The sequence below is a fragment of the Carcharodon carcharias genome, chromosome 10, assembly GCF_017639515.1.
Source record: "Carcharodon carcharias isolate sCarCar2 chromosome 10, sCarCar2.pri, whole genome shotgun sequence".
In the NCBI taxonomy this organism is placed as follows: Eukaryota; Metazoa; Chordata; class Chondrichthyes; order Lamniformes; family Lamnidae; genus Carcharodon; species Carcharodon carcharias.
In genome coordinates, this window is record NC_054476.1 from 100603489 (window position 1) to 100629570 (window position 26082).

General features: G+C 47.3%; 1 protein-coding gene across 4 annotated transcripts in view; it reads right to left on the reverse strand.

Annotated features, from left to right (window-relative positions):
- Positions 1–26082, reverse strand: part of madd (MAP-kinase activating death domain) — a 277971-nt gene that overhangs the window by 87685 nt on the left and 164204 nt on the right. For all 4 annotated transcript variants that reach the window (XM_041197546.1, XM_041197545.1, XM_041197544.1 and 1 more), the window contains 6 exons: positions 24406–24581; positions 23651–23886; positions 14087–14243; positions 12016–12119; positions 5620–5813; positions 4908–5161 (listed from right to left, as the gene is read on the reverse strand). In XM_041197546.1, the coding sequence (XP_041053480.1) occupies positions 4908–5161; positions 5620–5813; positions 12016–12119; positions 14087–14243; positions 23651–23886; positions 24406–24581 (1121 nt within the window). The remainder of the gene's footprint in view (positions 1–4907; positions 5162–5619; positions 5814–12015; positions 12120–14086; positions 14244–23650; positions 23887–24405; positions 24582–26082) is intronic.

Here is a 26082-nt window from a genome sequence, read left to right on the forward strand (position 1 = left end):
CCCAGCCGAATTTCTCATCCCGATGCACAGCCGATATCCTCAACCTCACCCCAATGCCCAAGTGATTTGGTCATTCTCCCCCCCCACCCCCGCCACCCGCGCCGATGCCCAGGTGAATTCTTCATCTTCCCACAATGCCCAGGTGAATTCTTCATCTTCCTCCTGATGCCCAAGGGTGTCCCTCCCCTCGATGCCCAAGTGAGTTCCTCATCCATCCCTCAATGCCAATATATCTTCCTCACCCTCCACCCCAATACCGTGAGTTCCTCACCCTGCCTCCGATGCCCAGATGTGCCCTCGCCCCATGCCGAGATGAGTTACCCACAATCTGCCTCTCTGAATTCTGACTTCAGACTGGCTCATTCATGGCTGCAGCATGGCAGCAGGGACTTGGCAGGAATGAGCAGTATCGTACAAATACTTACATTGCCCTAACCCAAAGCCCACCGAGTCACATCTCCGCACCCTAACCCAAAGCACACCGAGTCACATCTCCGCACCCTAACCCAAAGCACACCGAGTCACATCTCCGCACCCTAACCCAAAGCCCACCGAGTCACATCTCCGCACCCTAACCCAAAGCCCACCGAGTCACATCTCCGCACCCTAACCCAAAGCCCACCGAGACACCGCACCCTAACCCAAAGCCCACCGAGACTCCGCACCCTAACCCAAAGCCCACCGAGACTCCGCACCCTAACCCAAAGCCCACCGAGACTCCGCACCCTAACCCAAAGCCCACCGAGACTCCGCACCCTAACCCAAAGCCCACCGAGACTCCGCACCCTAACCCAAAGCCCACCGAGACTCCGCACCCTAACCCAAAGCCCGAGACTCCGCACCCTAGCCCAAAGCCCAACGAGACTCCGCACCCTAACCCAAAGCCCGAGACTTCGCACCCTAACCCAAAGCCCAACGAGACTCCGCACCCTAAACCAACCACAACCAGACTCCCAGCACCCTAAACCAACCACAACCAGACTCCCAGCACCCTAAACCAACCACAACCAGACTCCCAGCACCCTAAACCAACCACAACCAGACTCCCAGCACCCTAAACCAACCACAACCAGACTCCCAGCACCCTAAACCAACCACAACCAGACTCCCAGCACCCTAAACCAACCACAACCAGACTCCCAGCACCCTAAACCAACCACAACCAGACTCCCAGCACCCTAAACCAACCACAACCAGACTCCCAGCACCCTAAACCAACCACAACCAGACTCCCAGCACCCTAAACCAACCCCAACCAGACTCCCAACACCCTAAACCAACCGCAACCAGACTCCCAGCACCCTAAACCAACCCCGAGACTCCCAGCACCCTAAACCAACCCCGAGACTCCCAGCACCCTAAACCAACCTCACCGAGACTCCCAGCACCCGAAAGCAACCCCGAGACTCCCACCACCCGAAACCAACCTCACCGAGACTCCCAGCACCCTAAACCAACCTCAACGAGACTCCCAGCACCCTAAACCAACCCCAACGAGACTCCCAGCACCCTAAACCAACCTCACCGAGACTCCGCATCTAAACCAACCTCACCGAGACTCCGCATCTAAACCAACCTCACCGAGACTCCGCATCTAAACCAACCTCACCGAGACTCCGCATCTAAACCAACCTCACCGAGACTCCGCATCTAAACCAACCTCACCGAGACTCCGCATCTAAACCAACCTCACCGAGACTCCGCATCTAAACCAACCTCACCGAGACTCCGCATCTAAACCAACCTCACCGAGACTCCGCATCTAAACCAACCTCACCGAGACTCCGCATCTAAACCAACCTCACCGAGACTCCGCATCTAAACCAACCTCACCGAGACTCCGCATCTAAACCAACCTCACCGAGACTCCGCATCTAAACCAACCTCACCGAGACTCCGCATCTAAACCAACCTCACCGAGACTCCGCATCTAAACCAACCTCACCGAGACTCCGCATCTAAACCAACCTCACCGAGACTCCGCATCTAAACCAACCTCACCGAGACTCCGCATCTAAACCAACCTCACCGAGACTCCGCATCTAAACCAACCTCACCGAGACTCCGCATCTAAACCAACCTCACCGAGACTCCGCATCTAAACCAACCTCACCGAGACTCCGCATCTAAACCAACCTCACCGAGACTCCGCATCTAAACCAACCTCACCGAGACTCCGCATCTAAACCAACCTCACCGAGACTCCGCATCTAAACCAACCTCACCGAGACTCCGCATCTAAACCAACCTCACCGAGACTCCGCATCTAAACCAACCTCACCGAGACTCCGCATCTAAACCAACCTCACCGAGACTCCGCATCTAAACCAACCTCACCGAGACTCCGCATCTAAACCAACCTCACCGAGACTCCGCATCTAAACCAACCTCACCGAGACTGCGCATCTAAACCAACCTCACCGAGACTCCGCATCTAAACCAACCTCACCGAGACTGCGCATCTAAACCAACCTCACCGAGATTGCGCATCTAAACCAACCTCACCGAGACTCCGCATCTAAACCAACCTCACCGAGACTGCGCATCTAAACCAACCTCACCGAGACTCCGCATCTAAACCAACCTCACCGAGACTGCGCATCTAAACCAACCTCACCGAGATTGCGCATCTAAACCAACCTCACCGAGACTCCGCATCTAAACCAACCTCACCGAGACTCCGCATCTAAACCAACCTCACCGAGACTCCGCATCTAAACCAACCTCACCGAGACTCCGCATCTAAACCAACCTCACCGAGACTCCGCATCTAAACCAACCTCACCGAGAGTCACAACACCCAAAACAAACCTCACCGAGTCACAGCACCCTAAACCCAGCATCACCAAGAGTCACAGTACCCCATCCCAACCTCACTGAGTCACAGCACCGTATCCCAGCCTCATCGAGGGTCAGAGCACCGTATGCCAGCCTCACCGAGACTCAGAGCATCCTAAACAAACCTCACTGAGAGTTAGAACACCCTAAACAAACCTCACCCAGAGTAACAGCGCCCTAAGCAAACCTCACCGTGAGTTACAGCTACCTAAACAAACCTCAGAGTCACAGCACCCTAAACAAACCTCACCGAGAGTCACAGCACCCGAAACCAACCTCACCAAGAGTCACAACACTTTAACCAAGCCTCACCGAGAGTCACAGCAACCTAAACAAACCTCACCCAGAGTAACAGCACCCTAAACAAACCTCAGAGTCACAGCTCCCTAAACAAACCTCACCGTGAGTTACAGCACCCTAAACGAACCTCACAGAGTCACAGCTCTCTAAACCCAAACTCACCGAATCACAGCGCCCTAAACAAACCTCACCGAGAGTCACAGCACCCTAAACAAACCTCACCGAGAGTCACAGCACCCTAAACAAACCTCACCGAGAGTCTCAGCGCCCTAAACAAACCTCACCGAGAGTCACAGCACCCCAAACCTCACCGAGAGTCACAGCGCCCTAAATCATCCTCACCGAGAGTCACAGCGCCCTAAACAAACCTCACCGAGAGTCACAGCGCCCTAAACAAACCTCACCGATTGTCACAGAGCCCTAAACAAACCTCACCGAGAGTCACAGCGCCCTAAACAAACCTCACCGAGAATCACAGCGCCCTAAACAAACCTCACCGAGAGTCACAGCACCCTAAACAAACCTCACCGAGAGTCACAGCACCCTAAACAAACCTCACCGAGAGTCTCAGCGCCCTAAACAAACCTCACCGAGAGTCACAGCACCCCAAACCTCACCGAGAGTCACAGCGCCCTAAATCATCCTCACCGAGAGTCACAGCGCCCTAAACAAACCTCACCGAGAGTCACAGCGCATTAAACAAACCTCACCGATTGTCACAGAGCCCTAAACAAACCTCACCGAGAGTCACAGCGCCCTAAACAAACCTCACCGAGAGTCACAGCGCCCTAAACAAACCTCACCGAGAGTCACAGCGCCCTAAACAAACCTCACCGAGAGTCACAGCGCCCTAAACAAACCTCACCGAGAGTCACAGCGCCCTAAACAAACCTCACCGAGAGTCACAGCGCCCTAAACAAACCTCACCGAGAGTCACAGCGCCCTAAACAAACCTCACCGAGAGTCACAGCGCCCGAAACAAACCTCACCGAGAGTCACAGCGCCCTAAACAAACCTCACCGAGAGTCACAGCGCCCGAAACAAACCTCACCGAGAGTCACAGCGCCCTAAACAAACCTCACCGAGAGTCACAGCGCCCTAAACAAACCTCACCGAGAGTCACAGCGCCCTAAACAAACCTCACCGAGAGTCACAGCACCCCAAACCTCACCGAGTCACAGCACCCTAAATCATCCTCACCGAGAGTCACAGCACCCTAAACAAACCTCACCGAGAGTCACAGCACCCTAAACAAACCTCACCGAGTCACAGCGCCCTAAACAAACCTCACCGAGAGTCACAGCGCCCTAAACAAACCTCACCGAGAGTCACAGCGCCCTAAACAAACCTCACCGAGAGTCACAGCGCCCTAAATCATCCTCACCGAGAGTCACAGCGCCCTAAACAAACCTCACCGAGAGTCACAGCGCCCTAAACAAACCTCACCGAGAGTCACAGCGCCCTAAACAAACCTCACCGAGAGTCACAGCGCCCTAAACAAACCTCACCGAGAGTCACAGCGCCCTAAACAAACCTCACCGAGAGTCACAGCGCCCTAAACAAACCTCACCGAGAGTCACAGCGCCCTAAACAAACCTCACCGAGAGTCACAGCACCCTAAATCATCCTCACCGAGAGTCACAGCACCCTAAACCTTACCCCACCCAATTACACTCTACAGCTCTACCTGTTCCGATGATCACAGGGGAAGACTTATGTGAGTAATTTTGAGGTTGTTAATGTTTGTTGCTGTCAAGCCCCAATCTCACCTGTTGTCAATGTTCTGAGCAAAGTTGGGAGTGTAACTTTCCCCTTGTTCTTCCTCGTCCTCCTCAACAGGGAAGCCATATTGAGGCTCAAAGTATGGGTTGTCATAGTCACGCTGGCGGCCTGGCCCCTCCAACAACCCATCATTCTCCCGACGCTCCAGATTAGCTTTGGCAAAGGCCTGGATTGACGTGGCTGAGATGTGGTTGTGGAAAGTCAATGTCTTCTCATCTGCCTCTGCCGAATCGATGGATTCCTGCCAGACCAGAGGTAGTCAGTCACTGTTGTCAGTCACAGGGCCGACCATCCCACCAAAACTCAGAGCAGACCACACGCCGCAGCCCCGCCCAGCTCGGGTAACTGTGCACCCCCTCCAACACAGACTCATCGCCAATCACGCCACCTCCCCATCCTCCAGCCGCTCTGGGCCGAGGCCATTGCAGGGCGGGGGTGGTGGGGCCAAGGCCAGTGCAGGGCGGGGGTGGTGGGGGTGGCTGAGGCCAGTGCAGTGGAGGGGTTGGGGGGGTGCGCGCCGAGGCCAGTGCAGCGTGGGGGTGGGGGGGCCGAGGCCAGTGCAGCACGGGGAGGTTAGCAATGAGCAACAGTCAAGTGGGAATGATGGAAGCTACAAGCTGGGCTGGGAAGGGTACTGGAGATGGTAGAGCAACGTGGTCAGTACAGCAAAAGCAAATAGACCCCACAGAGCAGACTTACATGGTTGGTGCCCTGTATGACTGTGCTGGGACTACTGCTGGCCGTCGTACTCGAGCTAGATCGAAGAGCATTGTTCTCCAGGGAATTTTCACTGTCCAGCCCCTGATCATCCAGGTCATCCCGATATTTCTGAAATCCCTGGAACTCTATCTCACTAGGATCACCAAGGGCGGCATGGGTTGGAGGATCAACATCTGTAATGACAGCATTATGTTGAAATACAGACACTACATTCATGGACCTCCCACTGTAACATCTCACATTGACTTTTCACTCTACATCATGGCCCCTGACTGTAAAACTGTCTTGTTTGTCCCTACAACCACACCAACCCCCTCCACTTCTCTCTCTCTCCGACCCCCCCCTCCACACACACACACACACACACCTTAAACCAGCTTATATTTCACCCCTTTCTTGGATTCACTCAAGTTCTGTCGAAGGGTCATGAGGACTCGAAACGTCAACTCTTTTCCTCTCCGCCGATGCTGCCAGACCTGCTGAGTTTTTCCAGGTAATTCTGTTTTTGTTTTGGATTTCCAGCATCCGCAGTTTTTTTGTTTTTAAACTGTAAAAGAATCTGACTAGAGAAACAACTGACTGTGTGGTTACAAAATGTTGATCAATCATTCATATCAGCCCCACCTCAGGGCACCCCACTTAGTACCCCCAACTACTCAACACCCACTTTCTTCCCACAACCACCCCCCCCCCCCACCAACACCTCCTCCCCTCTGAATACCCCTATACCCAAATAAAAGCAAAATACTGTGGATGCTGGAAATCTGAAATAAAAACAGAAAATGCTGGCAAAACTCAGAGAGAAACAGAGTTAATGTTTCAAATTCAATATGACTCTTCCTCAGAATCTTCTGCAGGGCCATATTCAACTCAAAATATTAACTATTTCTCTCTGCACAGATGCTGCAGACCTGCTGAGCTTTTCCAGCATTTGCTGCTTTAACCTGTAAACCCAATCTCCTTGAACGCTACTGAACCATCTTCTCTCCAAATCCCTGGAAAAAATTTATTAATTTTGCTTCCAATTTCCACCCCTCTATAATTTTCACATGGTCCATCACTGGTACGTCCCTCCCCTACCTTGACCTCTCTGTCTCAATTTCTGGTGATTGACTGTCCACCAATATTCATTACAAGCCTACCGACTCCCACAGCTACCTCGACTACAGCTCTTCACACCACACTTCCTGTAAGGACTCCATCCCATTCTCTCAGTTCCTTCACCTCCATCGCATCTGTTCTGATGATGCCACTTTCCAAAACAGTTCCTCTGACATTTCTTCCTCAACTGAGGTTTTCCACCCACAGTGGTTGACAGGGCCCTCAACCATGTCCGGCCCATCTCCCACGCATCCTCCCTCACACCTTCCTCTCCCTCCCAGAAACATGATATGGTCCCCCTTGTCCTCACTTAACACCCCACCAGCCTCCATGTTCAAAGGATCATCCTCCGCCATTTCCAGCATGATGCCACCACCAAACACAACTTCTCTTCAACTCCTGGTGGCATTCTGCAGGGATCGTTCCCTCTGGGACACCCTGGTCCACTCCTGCATCATCCCCTACACCTCAATCCCCTCCCATGGCACCTTCCCATGCAACCGCAAAAGGTGCAACACCTGTCCCTTTACTTCCCCCCTCCTTCGTCCAAGGGCCCAAACACTCCTTTCAAGTGAAGCAGCACTTCATTTGCACTTCTCTCAGTTTAGTCTACTGCATTCATTGCTCCCAATGCGGTCCCTTATACATTGGAGACCAAATGCAGACTGGGTGACCGCTTTGTGGAACACCTTCTGTCTGTCCGCAAGCATAACCCAGACCTCCCTGTTGCTAAACAAAAACAGAATTACCTGGAAAAACTCAGCAGGTCTGGCAGCATCGGCGGAGAAGAAAAGAGTTGACGTTTCGAGTCCTCATGACCCTTCGACAGAACTTCAAGTTCTGTCGAAGGGTCATGAGGACTCGAAACGTCAACTCTTTTCTTCTCCGCCGATGCTGCCAGACCTGCTGAGTTTTTCCAGGTAATTCTGTTTTTGTTTTGGATTTCCAGCATCCGCAGTTTTTTTGTTTTTATCCCTGTTGCTTGCCATTTCAACACACCACCCTGCTCTCATGCCCACATGTCTGTCCTTGGCCTGCTGCAATGTTCCAATGAAGCTCAACACAAATTGGAAGAACAGCACCTCATTTTCCGACTAGGCACTCTACAGCCTTCTGGACTTAACATTGAGTCCAACAATTTCAGATCATGAACTCTCTCCTCCATCCCCACCTCCTTTCCCGTTCCCCTTTTCCCAATAATTTGATTTTTTAATATATTTTTCTTTTCCCACCTTATTTAAAATTTATTTCGATCTATCATTTTATCTCCATCTTTCAGCCCATTTCGATCCCTTCCCCCCACCCCGCCCCCACTAGGGCCATCTGCCACTTATTTGTCCTGCTTTCTACCCTTAATGTCCCCATTAGCACATTCCTTAGATAATATCACCACCGTCAACATCCCTTTGCCCTTTTGTCTATGATATCTTTGGCAATCTCTCCTTTGCCTCCATCTATCACTGGCCCTCTATCCAGCTCCACCTGTCCCACCCCCTTAAACAGCTTATATTTCACCTCATTTCTGTATTTTAGTTCTGATGAAGTCTGATGACGGACTCGAAACTTTAACTGTATTCCACTCCGCAGATGCTGTCAGACCTGCTGAGTTTTCCCAGCTATTTTTGTTTTTGTTCCCTCAAATACCACTTTCTCCAGAACATAAGAAATAGGAATAAACCATACTACGCCTCGAGCCTCCGCTCCGGCTCAAAAATTACAGATATCCACGACCTGCTGACAGAAGAAACTTGACAGAAGCTATCGATGGAGATGTTAGATCTTTTCAAGGAGGCTTTGAGGGTGTCCTTGAAGTGTTTCCTCTGCCCTCCTGGGGCTCACGTGCCATGTCGAAGCTCTGAGTAGAGTGCTTGTTTCGGGAGTCTCGTGTCAAGCATGAGAACGATGTGGCCCACCCAGTGGAGCTGATTGAGCATGGTCAATGCTTCAGTGATGGGGATGTTGGCCTGAGTGAGAACACTAATGTTGGTGCGCCTATCCTGCCAATGGATTTGCGGAATCTTGTGGAGACAATGCTGGTGGTACTTCTCCAGAGCTTTGAGGTGCCTGCTGTACATAGTCCACATCTCAGCCATAAAGGAGGGCAGGTATCACTACTGCTCTGTAAACCATGAGCTTGGTGCTGGGTTTGAGGTCCTGGTCTTCAAACACTCTCTTCCTTAGGCAGCCAATGTGCGCTGGCACACTGAAGCTCATCTTCAATGTCTGCCCTTGTTGACAGTCAGCTCTCAAGGTATGGAAAGTGGTCCACGTTGTCACAGCCTCATCACGGATTTTGATAACCAGGGGCAGCGCGATGTGGAAGGGTTGGGGGGGGGTTGGTGGTGGTGGTGTGTGTGTGTGTGTGTGTGTGTGTGTGTGTGTGCGCGTGTGTGTGCGCGCGCGCGCGCGCGCAGGTTAGTCAAGGACCTTTGTCTTACAGATGTTTGGTGTTAGGCCTATTCTCTCTCACTCCTCAATGATGGCCTGGATCTTGGTCTCCGGGTGTGCGCAAATGCGAGCATCATCTGCATGCTGTAGTTTAACGACAGAGGATGGGACGACCTTGGATCTGGCCTGCAGGCAGCGGAGGTTGAACAGGTTCCCATTTGTTCTGTAGTTTAGCTCCACTCCAGTGGGGAGCGTGCTGAGGGTGAGATGCAGCATTGCAGCAAGGAAGATCGAGAAGCGAGAAGAGCGTCAGTGCGATGACACGGCCTTGCTTGACCCTGGTCCGAACATGGAATGGGTCTGTGGTGGATCCGTTGCTCAGGATCACAGTTTGCAAGTCATCGTGGAGCAGGCAGAGGGTGGTGACAAACTTTTTGGCCAAAACGGAGGAGGATACTCCATAACCCTTTGCGGTTGACAGTGTCGAAGGCTTTTGTGAAGTCAAAGGCGGCTATGTATAAGGGTTGGTGCTGTTCCTTGTTTTTCTCTTGCAGTTGTCATGCGGTGTCCTTGGCAACTTATTTTCCTACCTATCTTTGTGTCATCAGTAAATTCAGCTCCCATACATTCGGTCCCTTCATCCAAGTCATTGATATAGTTAAGGGCACAGCACTGATCCTGAGGTACAGTTTGCCAATCTGAAAATTACCTATACGTCCTGAACCTGTTTCTTGTTGTTAGCCAATCCTCAATTTATGTTAACACATCACCCCCAACACCATGGGCCCTTATTTTGTGCAGTAATCTTATATGTGGCACCTTATCAAATCTCTTTTGGAAATCCTAATACATGACATCCACTGGTTCCCCTTCATCCATCTGATCATCATAACAGTAACACGTTCTAATCATTTCTTGACCCATTTCCCACATCCACTGATATGGCTGTTTATGGTAAATAATCACATAAGATGATCCCCATTTGGGTGAGCAGCTTTCTCCTGACTTCCCTTCTTACCATCACCATCTTTATTTTTAACTTAGGAGGCTGTTGCCACAGTGAATAATTGACCCAAGTAACTTTCATACGAACATACAAATTAGGAGGAGTATGCCACTTGGTTGCTCAAGCCTGATCTGATTATAACCTCAACTCCATATTCCTGCCTATCCCCAATAACCTTTCACCTCCCTACTTATCAAGAATCTATCTATCTCTGCCTTAAAAATATTCAAAGACTGCCTCAACCACCTCTTCAGGAAGAGAATTCCAAAGACACTCAAGCCTCTGAGAAAAAAAATTCTCATCTGTCTTAAATGGGTGACCCCTTCTTTTTACACAGTGGCCCTTCATTTTAGATTCTCCCACAAGAGGAAACATCCTCTCCACATGCACCCTGTCAAGACCCCTCAGGATCTTAAAAGGTTTCAATCAAGTCGCCTCTTACTCTTCTAAACTCCAGTGGACAAAAGCTTAGCCTATCTAGCTTTTCCTCGTAAGGCAACCCACCCATTCCAGGTATTAGTCTGGTAAACCTTCTCTGAGCTGCTTCAAATGTATTTACATCCTTCCTTAAATAAGGAGACCAATGTTGTACACAGTATTCCAGATGTGATCTCACTGGTGCCCTGTACAAATGAAGCATAACCTCCCTACTTTTATATTCAATTCCCCTCACAATAAACAATAACATTCTCTCAGCTTTGCTAATTACTTGCTGTACCTGCATACTAAACTTTTGTGACTCAGGCACTCAGATCCCTCTGAATCTCAGAGCTCTGCAATCTCTCACCATTTAGATATTAAGTTCCTTTTTTATTCTTCCTGCCAACATGGACAATGTTACATTTTCCCACATCATATTCCATTTGCCAGATCTTTGCCCACTCACTTAACCTATCTATATCCCTTTGTAGCCTCCTTATATTCTCTTCACAACTTACTTCCCTACCTATCTTTGTGTCATCAGCAAATTTAGCGACCATATCATCAGTCCCTTCATCCAAATCACTTATATAAATTGTAAAGAGTTGAGACCCCAGCACTGATCCTTGTGGCACACCACTCGGCACATCCTGCCAACCAGAGAAAGGCACATTTATGCTTACTCTCTGCTTCCTGTTAGCTAGCCAATCCTCTATGCATGCCATTATGTTACCCATGACACCACGAGCTTTTATTTTTCGCAATAACCTTGACTTTGAGGCACTTTATCAAATGGCTTCTGAAAATCGAAGTACAGTACATCTCTTTATCCACAGCACATTATTTTAGCAAATTCTTATCTATAATTTTTAAAGTATTTTTTCATGAGATGTCAGTGTCACTTGCTAGGCAGCACTTGTTGCCCATCCCTAATCACCCTTAAGGAGGTGGTAAGCCGCCTTCATGAACCACTTTAGTCCATCTGTTGTAGGTACACACAAAGCTGGGCAAGGTGCTTCATTCTCATTTCCAGCTGGTCTGTTCTAGGCCACTTCAGAGGGCAGTTAAACCCATGTAGGCCAAACCAGGCAAGGAAGGCAGTGAGGCAGGTGGGGTTTTACAAACAATCCAATCGTTTCGCAGACACCATTGGCGGGATTTGAACCCGTGCCCCTAGAACACAAGTTGGGGCCTCTAGATTATTAGCCCAGTGACATTACCAACATGCCATCATCTCTCCTCTAATTCCATCACCAAACCATCTCTTCCTTTACCTAAGGCAGGCTGACAGCTGGCACTGCACATGATGATTGGCGCAATACACACAACACACACAGCAGCACAGCCATTGCTAAGAGCACTTGACAGGGTTGCCCCTCTAAGGAAGCAGGGTGCAGAGGGCTCACTTGCCTTCTGTGCCAAATGCACAGGGCGTTAATGTAATCAGACTGGATACTCACTGGGTGTATCTCCTTTGATGTCGCACTTCATCATCTCACTCACAAAGTCACCCAGGGAGGAGTACGAGGAGCTGGAGTCATTGTATTCCACACTGTCACTGCCACTGGAACAGAGACAAGAGTTAGAAGTAACATCGACAGAGGAAGCACAAGGCAAGGCAATCCTTTAACAAAACAGTCGGACGAACTCAGTAAGGCAGTAGCCATAGAGAGATGGGACTCGGTCAATGTTTTTGTTCATATTTTCCAGTCCCTGGGGAGACCCAATAAATGAAGAGCTTTTCAAAAAGAACTGAAGGAGGAAAGGAAATGAATATAAAATTGCGCACACAGGAAAATCTATAGAAAAACCTGAGATTTTAACAGAAGTGGCATCAGTTCATCCAAAAATCTGCTGCCCATGTCCTAACTCCCACCAAATTATCCAGCAGCTGTGCTCACTGACTGTACTGGTTCCTGGTCCAGCAGGATTGGGCTGGCCTAGCAAACCTCCCATCAAACTGCTCCTGCACTGGTTAAAGAAGGATCCACCATCTTTGCACGGACACTCTATCCCACAGGCCAAAATTAAAGGCACTATATTCATGTAAATTGTCAATCCCTGCCCTTGCTCCCAGTTTTAAAGAATGGAAAGGAGAGAAAAAAATGACTATCTCCATTTCGACATGTCGCTTTAAGACAACCAGCAAAATTTGTCTTTCTCCAACCCAGTTGCAGGCGTTAATTGACCTGCATTAAAACAACTGCAGATATACACTTGATAGCCAATGTACATATCTGGATTCTGATCACTAAAACACGTTGCTTAACATTAAAACTTTAATATCCGCAATTACTGACCAGTAGCAGAACAATACAACACATTGCACAATGGAGGAGGTGGTCACATGGCAGCAGATTCCCAAACACAGGCGCTGGCATCTGACACCACCCACCCCGCCAAAAACAGACCAGTAAACTGCACAGGAGCCTGGGCCCTGATCACACGAAGACGCTGCCGCTCCTCGTACACCGGCTCATGCCCAAGCCCGGCCTGAGGGAAAGCCCAAGCCCAGAGACATCTTCATTCTTACAACCAGCAGATGAGTCACAGCAAGGACAGAAGATAAACCTACCCTGAGCGACATTTAGAGCTCGTCAGCTGTCAGAGGCTCTTTAAAAAGAAACTCAGCAGACAATAAAAGGAGGCAAAATAAAATAGAGATATATAGGCGAAACCAAGAGTATGTGAATAGATAAAAGAGGTCAGGAAGGAAGCAAAGTATAAAAAATAGGCTTGAGTGGTTCAGGAATTGCAACGAAGAAAAAGAGGTCAACTCGATTAATTCCTGGAACGAGTGGGCTGTCCTACTGAGGGGAGATTGAGCCAAGCAGCTTATATTCCCTGGAGTTTAGAAGAATGAAAGATCATCTCATCGAAACATGTGAAATTCTTACTGTTTAACAGGCTAAATACTGAGAGGATGCTTTCCCTGGCTGGAGAGTCTTGAGCTCAGGGAAATGCTCACAAGAGAGTGGCCATTTCGAACTGAGAAGAGGAGAAATTTCTTCCCCCAAAGGATTATGATTCTTTGAAATTTTCTCCCACGCAGAGCTGTGAATGCTCCATCATTGGATATATTCAAGGCTGGGATTGAGAGATTTTTGGATGCTAAAGGAATCAAGGGATAAGGGGATAGGTGGGAAAGTGGACTTGATGTAGGAGTTCAGCCATGATCTCATTGAGTAATGCAGCAGGATGGTGGGGTGGTATGACCTACACCTGATCTTAGTTCTTATGACATCAAGAGTACAACCATCCTATCAGTTACTGTTGAATAGGGTGGGGCAGGTAGGGGGGTTGTGTCCAACCCCGAGTACCAAAATTCGACTGACAGGAGACTGTTTCACCACAGGTGCTGCCTGACTTGCTGACTACCCAACTTTTTGTTTTCAGATTTTCAGCTTCTGATGATCTTGCTTTTGTGTCAGTAGAATCCTTGGGTTGACCTCCTTGCCAGAGCTTCACACAAAGTCAGTGAGGGAGGGGGCGGGGGCAGGGGGGAACACTCCTGTTCTCATCCATACAAACCTGTCATCTGTCGGCTCAGAGCCATCGTCCTTCTCGAAGGGAATGTTGAGGGCCTCAGCGAGCTGCGAGTTGCTGTCGTAGACACGGTAGTAAATGGGCTGAAGCTGATGGGCGTACCACTTGGGCTTGTCTCCAATCAAAGCTGGGTCAAACACACCTAGTTAAAAAGAAACAATACCAGGTCTGTTATAGTCTGCACAGAAGATCAGGATTAAACAGAGACATCCCCTTTAGTAACTAAAGTTAGACACCAGCATTAAATTTGAAAGGTGGCTCAACTGACAGGAAAACTGAGCCATTAAGTGCTTTCAGAATTTCACACAGGTGTCCTCATGTTACTGGACTAGAGATCCAGAGACTGGGACTGACAAGTCCGAGGCCAGGAGACTATCCAATTAGTCTCACTCCTGTGCTCTTTCGCCATTGTCCTGAAAATTATTACTCTTCAAATCCATAGCCAAGTACTGATACAGGCTCGAATGGCCTACTCCTTACACTTGCTAAATAAAAAGGTGTAGTCAAAGTAGAAGGACAGCCATGATCTTGTTGAATTTTGAAGCAGGCCCGAAGGGCCAATGGCCTCTTCCAGGCCTATTTCTCATTTTCTTAAAGATCTATCAACCTCAATGTTGAAAATTTCTTCAGTTTTTCAGCTTGAAACCCACATAACCTCGTACTCAAATACTCAGACAGGATGCAGCTACCAAGGGGAGACAATGATAGGCAGCTCATTAAACATCAGGTTATCCTCCATGCAATGGATGAAGTCAGCAATTCATTTCGGGCGCTGTCCCTTAGCCCTTTAACCTCAGAAATTCATGCGTCATTCATGCCCCTCACCCCTTTATCTCAGAGGCATGTTAGTGTAGATATCAATACTCAAGCAGTTTTATCACTGTAACTGGCCTAATTCGGCTCCCATGCACTCTTGAGTTTTGTGAAGCCTAATCACATAGAACTCAGATCAGCTCCTGTTACTGGTGCAAACAGGGTTTCGGTCTCACTCAGTGAGATGACCTTTTTGGCCTCTGTGGCTGTGAAAGGAAAACAACAATCTCTGTTCTCACCTGGTCAGTTGTGGCCAGGTGGGTGTAGGATAAGTGACCCTCTCCAGACAAGCCTGTGCTCAGGATTTGGTGGTGGAACAGAGAGCCATGAATCATTGGGTTGCTTCGGAGATCATCAAATATAAGTTGGATTTTGTTGAGCCATGAACACAGACACCATTAATTTATCTCAATTTATGATGGTGCCAAGCAAGCAGCAAAATGAAATCCAAACAGGACAAAATAAACTTTTTTGAAAGGAGGAGGCAGTGGGGCAGACTAAAATGTGCATTAATGCTTGGAACATGGTAAATTAGATTGGTGAGCTGAAGGCACAAGTAGCCACATGGGATGATGATATAGTGCCAATTACACACAGCTGGCTTAAAATAGGGGAGAAATTATTAAGTTTGTTAGTAAAAGTTGAAGCTAATGGGACAAAAGGGGCAGTAGCAGCACAATTACAAAGTTAGAAAACCCAATTGTGGTGAAAGGTTATTCATCAGACTGGAAGGAGGTGGTGTTCCCCAGAGTTCAGAACCAGGACCACTGCTGTTTTTCATAAATATTACTCACTTTAGCTTGGAGGTGTAGGACATTCTGAAAGTGTAGGAAACTGAGGAACAAGAGGACAAGCAGGCTGGCAGAATGAAAGGACAGCTGGCAGATGAAATTCAATACAGAAAAGTGAGAGGTAATGCATTTTGATAAGAATGGAGAAGAGACAATGGCAGCTATAGTACAATTATAAACAGAGACACTGGCGGTATTTGTGCACAAATATTTGAAGATGGTAGGACAGGTTAACAAAGCAGTTAATAAAGCACATTGCTGTATAAATAGAGAGACAGAGTACATAAACCAGGAAGTTATACTAAACCTATGTGAAAAAGTACTACTTTGGCCCCGGCTGGAGTGCTGCGTGTAATTCTAGGCATCACACTTCAGGGGGGTGTGAAGGCTGTGAGGATGGTACAGAAGCAATTTACCAGAATGGTTCCATGGATGAATGTTAATAGCTACATGGATAGATTGGAGAAGCCAGGGTTAGTCTCTTTAGAATAAAGCAGGCTAAGAGGGATTTGATAGAGGCATTTAAAATCATGAAGGGTTTAGATAGAGTAAATAAGGAGAAGTTGTCTTTGATGGCTGAAGAGTTGACAATGAGGGGGCACAGGTTTGAGAAGATTGGCAAATGAGCCAGAGACGCCTTGAGGAAAAACATCTTTATGCTGTGAGTTCTTAGGATTGAGCATTCTGCCTGATGGGAATCATATTCAACAGCAGCCTTCAAAGAGGAATTGGATAAATCCTTGCAAAACATATTGCAAAGATATTGGGGAAGCACAGAGGACTAGCCAAATTGTTCTTTGAAAGAGACTGAGCAGCCTCATAGGGTCTTCAATGGTATATTATTCTATGACTGTGTACTCAATATTCCTGGCTATAATGGATTTGGGAAAGATAGGGAAGGGAAAAAACGTGGGGTAGAGGAGGTATGGTGGCAATATTCGTGAAAACACACAACGACGTACTTGAAGGGTCAAGGACAGAAACAACTTGGTTAAGATTAAGGATCATTAGAGAAGCTTATAAAAAATGCTGGATGTATACTATAGGCTATCAAATAGTGAGAAGATGACAAAGGGGAAAACTTGCAGGCAAAATAACTCAGAAAAGCACAATAACCATATGAGGCACTGCAATATCCTAATATACACTGGGGTAGTAATAAAAGGTAAAAGGAGAGGAGGGATTCCTGAAATATGTATAAGACATCTTTCTTGATCAGTATATTCCCTGCCAATGTAGAAGGGAATTTTGCTGGATCTAGTTCCAGGAAGGAAGTAGAGCAAATGGAGCTTCTTTCAATGGGAGAGCATTTGTGGAACATAGATCACAAGACCAGGTGAAGTCATTGTGAGAAGAGTTGAGGAGAAATAAATCATACACGTAGAAATACCTAACATTGAGTAGGACTAATTTTAAGGAAGGGATCTGGTCCAGGTAGATTGGCAGGAAAAACAGTAATTGAAAGGATATTCTGCACACAGAATGGACACATTCCAATGACAGGGGGAAAGGAAGGGCATCCAAAGCTAATGCTTTGATGATTAAGTATATTGAGATTAAAATGAAACAAAAAAAAAAGCAAGCTTATGATAAATATCAGTTCAGAAATCAATGAGGAAAGAATACGAAAAGTGTAGGGAAAGACTGAAAAAGGAATTAAAAGGAGCACACAGAGTGTATGAAAATAAGTTAACAGTGAACACAATAGAGAATCCAAAAGTCTTTAATAAACAGTAAAAGAGTAGTCGAGAGAGAACAGGGTCAAAGAGGGATTCTCCCATGCAAGCAGAACGTGGCTGAACTATTTAATGGACGGAATTTTACGTCCTGAAGGTGGGCGTGCACCAACCAATCCAAGAGTGGGATAACATTTCTGTGATAAAATAAAATAAAAACAAATTTCTGTGGACAGCATTTTTATCAGCTATACTTTCAGGTGATTAAGATGCACGGACACTTTTTTTCAGCTTTTTAAATCTTTATTTTAGCTTTTTCAGGTCTCCAGCTCCCTGAGACAGAGAGCTATCTCACAGCGCTCACCCACGCCCGCAGAAATGTCATCGCCTGCCCTCTTCCCGCTCCAAACCCGGCAGCGCTGAGCATTTCAGTGCACATTTCACACTGGCTGGCCAAATTGCAGTCGGGGGCCCATCGTGGTCAGCGGTCCATTTTCTGACCACTCCCGGGCCCGCCGATCGGACGCGCCCACCAAAGGTAAAATTCAGGCCAATGAGTACTTTGCATTTGCCTTCACTAAAGGGGGTGTAGAAGAGATGGTAAAGAAATTGGAAGGATTAAAACAGAAAAAAGGAGCTATTTAAAAGACTGGCAGTGCTCAAAGTGGAAACATCACATGGTACAGGTGTGATGCATCCTACATTGCGGAGGGAAGTAAGGGTGGAAATTATGAAGGCTCAGGCCATAATCTTCCAATCCTCCTTAGAGGTGAGAGTGGTGCTGGGGGCAGGAGATCTGGAAATGTTATACTCCAATTTCTAAAGAGTTCAGTGAGATGAGTTGGCTCACGGTGTGATAAGCGTCTGGGGGGAGTTGATGAGAGATCCATAGCATCTGCTTGAGGTGGCATCTATCACTTGGTTTCAGAGTGTGGTGTGTCTGACCACAGGGTGCCTATTGGTTTACTTGGACTGTGTACTTACTGTGGACATTAGAGTATAAGATAGTTTTTGTAACTTGTGTTATCCTTACAAATCTATATATATCTGTAAAGGTAAAGTTGTGGGTGAAGGAGTATTGTAATATAGTTCATCTTTTCTTGTTTAATAAGTGCTTTATTGTTTTGTTAAAAGTTCATCAGCTGACACCTGTGACTCTATTGAGTCACCAATACATGGCTAGAAATATGGTGCAGGAAGGAGGGCTTCAGATTCTTAGGGCACTGGAACCAGTTCTGGGGCAGGAGACACCTATTCAAAAGGGATGGGTTGCACCTCAACAGGACTGGGACCAATATCCTCACTGGGAGGTTCAATAGTATGGTTGAGGAGGATTTAAACTAAATTATCAGGGGGGATAAGCACCATCAAATAGAAGTTGAAAAGAGGAATAAGGTGCAGAAAGAAGTGATAGCTTCGGATGTTACTCGAGAAGGTAGTACCACCATTCTAGATAGGAACAGACTAAGAAGGACAATAAGGAATATAAAGACAGGTTTACCTGCATGTTATGTAAATGTTCAAAGTGTGAATAATAAGATTATATAGGACACAAGCTCAGGAAGAGGCCATTTGGTCTAACCAGTCCATGTCAGTGTTTATGCTCCACTTGAGCCTCCTTCCAACTTTTTTCTCACCTATATCTATTATAACCCTCTATTCCCTTCAATGCTTCTATACTACTCACTTCAACCATTCCCTGTGGTAATGAGTTCCACAGTCTTTAGGTAAAGAAGTTTCTTCTGAATTCCCTATTGGATGTTTTGGTGACTATCTTATGTTAATGACTCTGGTTTTGCTCTTCCCCACAAGAGGAAACATTTTCTCTGCATCCTCTATCAAAACCTTGCAGAATTTTAAAGAACTCAATTAGATCACCCCCCCCAGCCTTCTTTTTTCAGGGGAAAACAGACCCAGCACCTTCCTCCTTTAGTGGTATGTATACTCACACATTTCTGGGATCATCCTTGTAAATCTTCCCTGCGCTCTCCCCGGTGCCTCTATATCCTTGTTATAATTATGGCTACCAGAACTGCACATGCAGTACTCTTGTGTGGTCTAACCAATATTGGAACCGGGTTTAGCATAACTCGTTAATTCTACTTTTCAATTCTATCCCTTCAGAAATAAATACTCGTGCTGGCTGTGTGTGTGTTTTTGTTTTTACAGCCTTGCTTGCCTGTGCTGCAACTTCTGGTAATTGATGTATTTGTACTCAGATCTCTTTTTTGATTTATCCCACTGAGACTAGCACCTTCCAGGGATATATTCTTCCCATCAATAAAGTTGGTGAGCGACAAGCACACATAGCAATATGGTAATATGATGTAGCGGAAATAGCAGAACTATGGCTTAAAAACAAAGAGAACTGGGTACTTAATATACAAGAAATAAGGCGTTCAGAAAAGACAGGGAAAGGAAAAAAGGAGCTGGAGTGGGCATACTGATTACAGAAGACACTGCAGTGTTGTAAAGAAGGGATGTCCTTGAGGGGTAAGGACAGAATCTATTTAGTTAGAGTTGAGAAGCAAAAGTGATATGATCACACAACTGGGGATATTCTAATGGCTCCAAATAGATGGAGAGAGAGCGTGAGGGGGAGCGTGAGGGGGAATGAGAATGAGTGAGTTGTGAGTGAGTGAGTGAGTTGTGAGTTGTAAGTAAGTGAGTGAGTGAGAGAGAGAGAGAGAGAGAGAGAATGAGAGTGTGAGAATGAGAGAGTGAGAGAATCAAATCTGCAGGAAAATCACAGGTGTGCAAAAACTATACAGTGGTGATACTGGGGGAATTTAATTGCCAAAATTGTTTGGAAGGGAGGATAAGGAGAGGCAATGTGAACCAAATGGTACAACTTTAAAAAGTGGCAAAGGGTAAGGAGGGGGAGGAGTTTCTGAAATGTATTCAGGAGAACTTTCTTGACCAGTATGTTTTTGGCCCAACTACAAAGGAGGCATTGTTGGATCCGCCGTTGAAGAGTGAGGTGGGTCAAGTGGACGAAGTGTCTGAGGGGGACATTTGGATAAGAGTGATCATCATATCATAAAGTTTAGATTAGTAATGGAGACGAGCAAGGAACAATCTCATATAGAACTTCTAAATCGGAAAAGGGCTAACAAAGGGATGAGAGGGGATCTAAGCCAGGTCCGGACGGGATGGCACCCCAGGTTGCTGAAGGAAGTGGGAGTGGAGATGGCAAGAGGGCTTGTCACAATATTCCAATCTTTCCTAGATATGGGAGGTGCCAGAGGATTGACGAGTGGCAAATGCGACTCCCTTATTGAAGAAAGGGTGTAAGGACATTCCAACAGCTACAGGCCATATAGTTTATCAGTGCTGGGAAAGGAGTTTTGAGTTAATTAAAGAGAGCCAGCACGGATTTGTAAAAGGCAGATCGTGCTTGACTAATCAAATTGAATGTCTTGATGAAGTAACTGAGAAGGTTGACAAAAGAAATGAGGCGGATGTTGTCTATTTGGATTTTAAGACAGCATTTGACAAAGTGCCACATAAAAGGCTGGTTAGCACATAGGCTCATGCCATAGGAGGGTCAGGGTCCAATTAGATAAAAAATTGGCTTAAGGACAGAAAAAGGTGAGTCAAGGTAGATAGTTGGTTTTCAGGCTGGAGGGTGGTAGACAGTGGTGTTCCCTAAGATTCACAGCACTACTTTTTAATATTTATTAATCACTAGGATTTTGGAATATGAAGTAAAATTTCAAAATTTTCCAATGATACCAAAGCTGAAGGTTTGATTGACAATCGATGGCAACTGGGTATAGATGGCAGAATGGACAGATGTGATGGCATTTGATACAGAGAATTGTAACATGATGCATTTTGGGAGAAGGATTAGGGAGAGGCAATATAGACTAAATGACACAATTCTAAAGATTGTGCAGAGACAGAGGGACCTGGGGATTCATGTGCATTGAACTTTGCAGGGTGGCAGGACATATTGAGAGAGTGGTTAGCAAAGCATATGGGATCATAAAGAGGTATCGAGTACAAAAGCAGGGGAGTTATGTTGAACCTGTTTAAAGCTCTGGTTATGTCACAACTAGAGTATTGCATCTAGTTCAGGTCACCACTTTTTTTTTTAAACACAGTGAGTGGTAATGACCTGGAACTTGCTGACTACAAGGGTGGTGGAAACAGGGATAATCGATGATTTCAAAATGGAATTGGATGGGCAGCTGAGGGAAATAAACTTACAGGGCTAAGGGGATAGAAGGGGAAATGGGACTGACTGGATTGCTCTACAGAAAGTCAGCATAGATCTGATGGGCCAAATAGCATCCTTTCTTTTCATTCTTTCATGGAATGTGGCTAGGCCAGCATTTATTGCCCATCCCTAATTGCCCTTGAGAAGGTGGTGGTGAGCCCTTGTGACTCCAGACTTATTAGCAAATTGATGCCCATGGAATGAAAAGGGCAGCAACAGTGTTGATCTGAACATGACCAAGGGCTAGAAAGCTGAAACTGGTGGTGCATAATCGTTTTTTGGACTTTGTTTCCATTCTTGGGATGTGAATGTCCCTGGCAAGGCCAGCATTTATTGGCCACCCTGAGTTGCCCTTGAGAAGGTGGTGGTAGAATTGAAAGGAAGGATACAGCTGCTCTCCACAGGTCAGTATTAGGACCACTGATCTTTATTACTATATATTAATGACTTGGACTTGATTATAAAGGGCATAACTTCAAAGTCTGCAGATGACATGAAAGACTGAACTGTAGGAAACATTGAAGAGGATAGTAACAGACTTCAGGAAGATAGACAGACTAGTGAAATGGGCAGACACTTTACAGATGAACTTTAACAGAGAAGTGGAAAGTGATTCGTTTGGAAGGGAGGATAAGGAGAGGCAATATGAACCAAATGGTACAACTTTAAAAGGTGGCACAAGGAACTGTGACCTGGGCTTACATACATACATTTTTGAAGTTGAGAAGGCGGAATATCAGACTTTAGAAAGATTTTCAAAGCCTTAGAGAGGGTGAAGATATCGTCAGGAATGGTGCCAGGGTTATGAGAGTTCAGGAACGTGGAGAGACTGCAGAAGTTGGGATTGCCCTCCTTAGAGCAGAGAAGGCTGAGGGAGCATTTAATAAAGGTATTGAAAATGATGAAAGATTTTGGTTGAGCCAATAAGGAGAATTCCATTGGCAGAATTATGTAACAAAGAGAAGACAGATTTAAATCGAGTGGCAAAAGAATCAGAAGCAACATGAAGAAAGAAAAATATTCAATTGGTTGTAATGTGAATTGTAGTGCCTGAAAGGATGGTGAAAGCAGATTTAAAAGTGGCTTTCAAAAGAGAATCAGAAAAATACTTGGAAAGAAACAAACTGCAGAGCTATGGGGAAAGAGTAATTAGAGCTGGCACAGGCACAATGGGCTGAATGGCCTCCTTCTGTGCAGCATCATTTTATGAAAGATGCAGAGCTTAGGGAAAGAATGTAATTTTTTGAGGTCATGTTAGATTTTTAAAGGAGAATTATTCATCATTGTGTTTTATGGGCCCATTTGGCCCAACTCGTCCATGCCTTACACTAATAACTTTGGTGATATTGCCTATTAACAGGAAAGGAATAAAAAGAGGAACAATGAAGAAACTAACTTAAAAATCTAAGGAAAACAAGACAAATCAAATGAGAATTTGGTTCTGGGTTTTGAAGAAGCACGCCAATCCTCCTTTGAGGATAGAGCATTGAGGGGTGATCTGATGGAGATCTTGAAAATGACAAAAGAATTTAATCGGGTAGATAGAATATTTTCTCAGTGAGGATGAGGGGGCATAATTTGAAAATTAGAGCTAGGTTGTTCAGATGGGAAATCAGAAAGCAATTTTCCCAAACAAACGGTTGTGGAAATTTGAAACCTTTTCTTCCAAAAGGCTCAGGGTTGGAACTTCAGGACTGAGATTGATATGTCAAATATCTAGTGATACAGAGAAAAGACAGGAAGTGGAGTTGAGGGACAGGTCAGCCATGCTATAACTCTGTAACTGTGGAACAACCGAGGGGATGAATAGCAGAATAGCTGAGGGGCTGAATGGCCATTCTATGAGTCCCAGTCAAAGACAAGGGCTGAGGACACTGCAAGATGATATAGAACAAAGAACTTTTACCCTCTGTGTCTCACCCTGAGTCTCTCTAATGGGTCAGATACACCAGCAAATTCAGTCCCATGTTCCACCCCCTCAAGATAGCTGGACCACACTAGCACTTACTCACCATCATTCAGCAGAGCCACCCTTCACCCAACTTACTGTTATGGATTCTTTGGAAGGTGTAATTGGTGGGATTCAGAGACCATTCCCCAGAATACTCGACAGCCTGAGTCCGAGCCAGCTTCTCTGTGAACAACGAGTGCTTGGGTCTTGATGCCAGGAAGGAATTAACTTGGAAAGCGACGACGGGCCGAGGGAAAAGTCTGAGAGTGCGGGTGTGAGCCAGAAAACCCTGCAGCACATTGGGGGAATTGAAAAACCGCACCATAGCAACCCTGAGAAATAAAGAACAACAGTCCACTGTGATACTGTGAATGCAGCAGGGTGGTGCGCGCAGGCATGGGCACAGTATGCAGGCAAACAGGCAGACGTGCGCGCAGGCGGCGCACACAGGCAGACGGTAGAAGATTCAGTGTAACCTGGGCACAAGGTATCTCCCACTTATTCCACACTTTAGATTATAGAGTACAAGACCGCAGTCTAACAGTGGTTCATACTCAATAGGTGTTGAGCCAGTGTGGTTGCAGGCCAAGTCCCAGTAATTTCAGCAGGTGGCCCTGGGGTCATTGCTTGAGAGAGAGTAAAGTACTGATAATCCATCAGGACTTGTTGGGAGATTGAAGGTGGCATTGGTGCACCCCATGGTTGCAGAGCCTGCCAACATGAAGCTGAGTCCTGAGTGGGACAAGGTGTCAGCAGAAGGGTGAGCAATGTGTTATGGGCAGTCACTCAGTCAGAGGAGAAGTGGCAGAGATTGGGAACACAATGACACCTCAGCCCACGTTTGCACTCACCGGGTGGCAATGTCCACAGAATCAACGTCATTGCCATAGATGAGAGGGTTGAACTCTGTGGATGGGGTAGAGGTTTGTTCATCCCGTGGCCTCCCGCCCAGGGGCAGTTCCTGTGCTTCGTTGAACTTCTCCAGATTGAGGATGGGTTGAGTGTTCAAGCTCATGCTCGCCAGTGCCTGTCAGAGGAAAAGCTACAACATAAGGGTCAGCTGAGAGTCAGAGGCAACCCCCGGTTCCACAGAGTACCCCCACCTCCCCTATAGCCCCCTCGCAACTAACTAAACTCACAGCCCCACCCAACTCTACGACCCCCCCCACTTTGAGTAAAAACAGCCCCACCATCTCCCCAACATCCCCCATTGACGAAACACACAAACCCCCCCATCTCCCCGACCCCCCAACTGAATAAACACACAGCCCTCCCCATCTCCCAAATACCCCGCCAAATGACTAAACACACAGACCGCCCCCATCTCCCCAACACCCCCATATTGACTAAACACACAGCCCCCCATATTTCGCCAACACCCCCCCAACTGACTAAACACACCCCCCCAACTGACTAAACACACCCCCCCCATATCTCGCCAACACGCCCCCAACTGACTAAACACATTGACACCCCATCTTCCCAAAACCCCCCCAACTGACTAAACACACAGGCCCTCCCCGTCTCCGCAACACCCCCCACAACTGACTAAACACAGCACCCCTCATCTCCCCAACACACCACCCAACTGACGAAACACGCAGCCCCCCATCTCCCCAACCCCCCCCAAGTGACTAAACATGCTGCCCCCCCCCCCCCCCAATCTGGCCAACACTCCCCCCAACTGACTAAACACAGAGCCCCCCCATCTCCCCAACATCCCGCCAATTGACTAAACACACAGACCCCCCAGCTCCCCAACACCCCCCCTAACAGACTAAACACACAGCCCCCCATCTCCCTGACCCCGCCCCAACTGACTAAACACACAGCCCCCCACATCTGACTAAACACAGCCCCCCATCTCCCCAATACTCCCCCAACTGACTAAACACACAGCCCCCCCATTTCCCCAACATCCCGCTAACTGACTAAACACACAGCCCCCCCCATTTCCCCAACACCCCCCCAACTGAATAAACACACAGCACCGCCCCCATTTCCCCAGCCCCCCCTGAACTGAATAAACACACAGGCCCCCCCATCTCCCCAACACCACCCCCAACTGAATAAACACACACCCCCCCATCTCCCCAACACCCCCCACAACTGAATAAACACACACCTCCCCCCATCTCCCCAACACCCCCCCCAACTGACTAAACACACAGACACCCATCTCCGCAACACCCCCCCCCCCCCACTGACTAAACACACAGCAACCCTCATCTCCCCAACACACTCCCCAACTGATGAAACACGCAGCCCCCCATCTCCGCAACAGCACCCCCCAACTGACCAAACATGGAGTCCCCCCCATTTCCCCGACCCCCCCACATTAACTGAACACACAGCACCTCCCCACCAACGGATTAAAAACACAGACCCCCCATCTCCCCAACATTCCCCCAACTGACTAAACACAGACCCCACAACACCCCTCTAACAGACTAAACACACAGGCACCCCCCAGCTCCCCAACACCCCCCCCACTGACTAAACACACAGCAACCCTCATCTCCCCAACA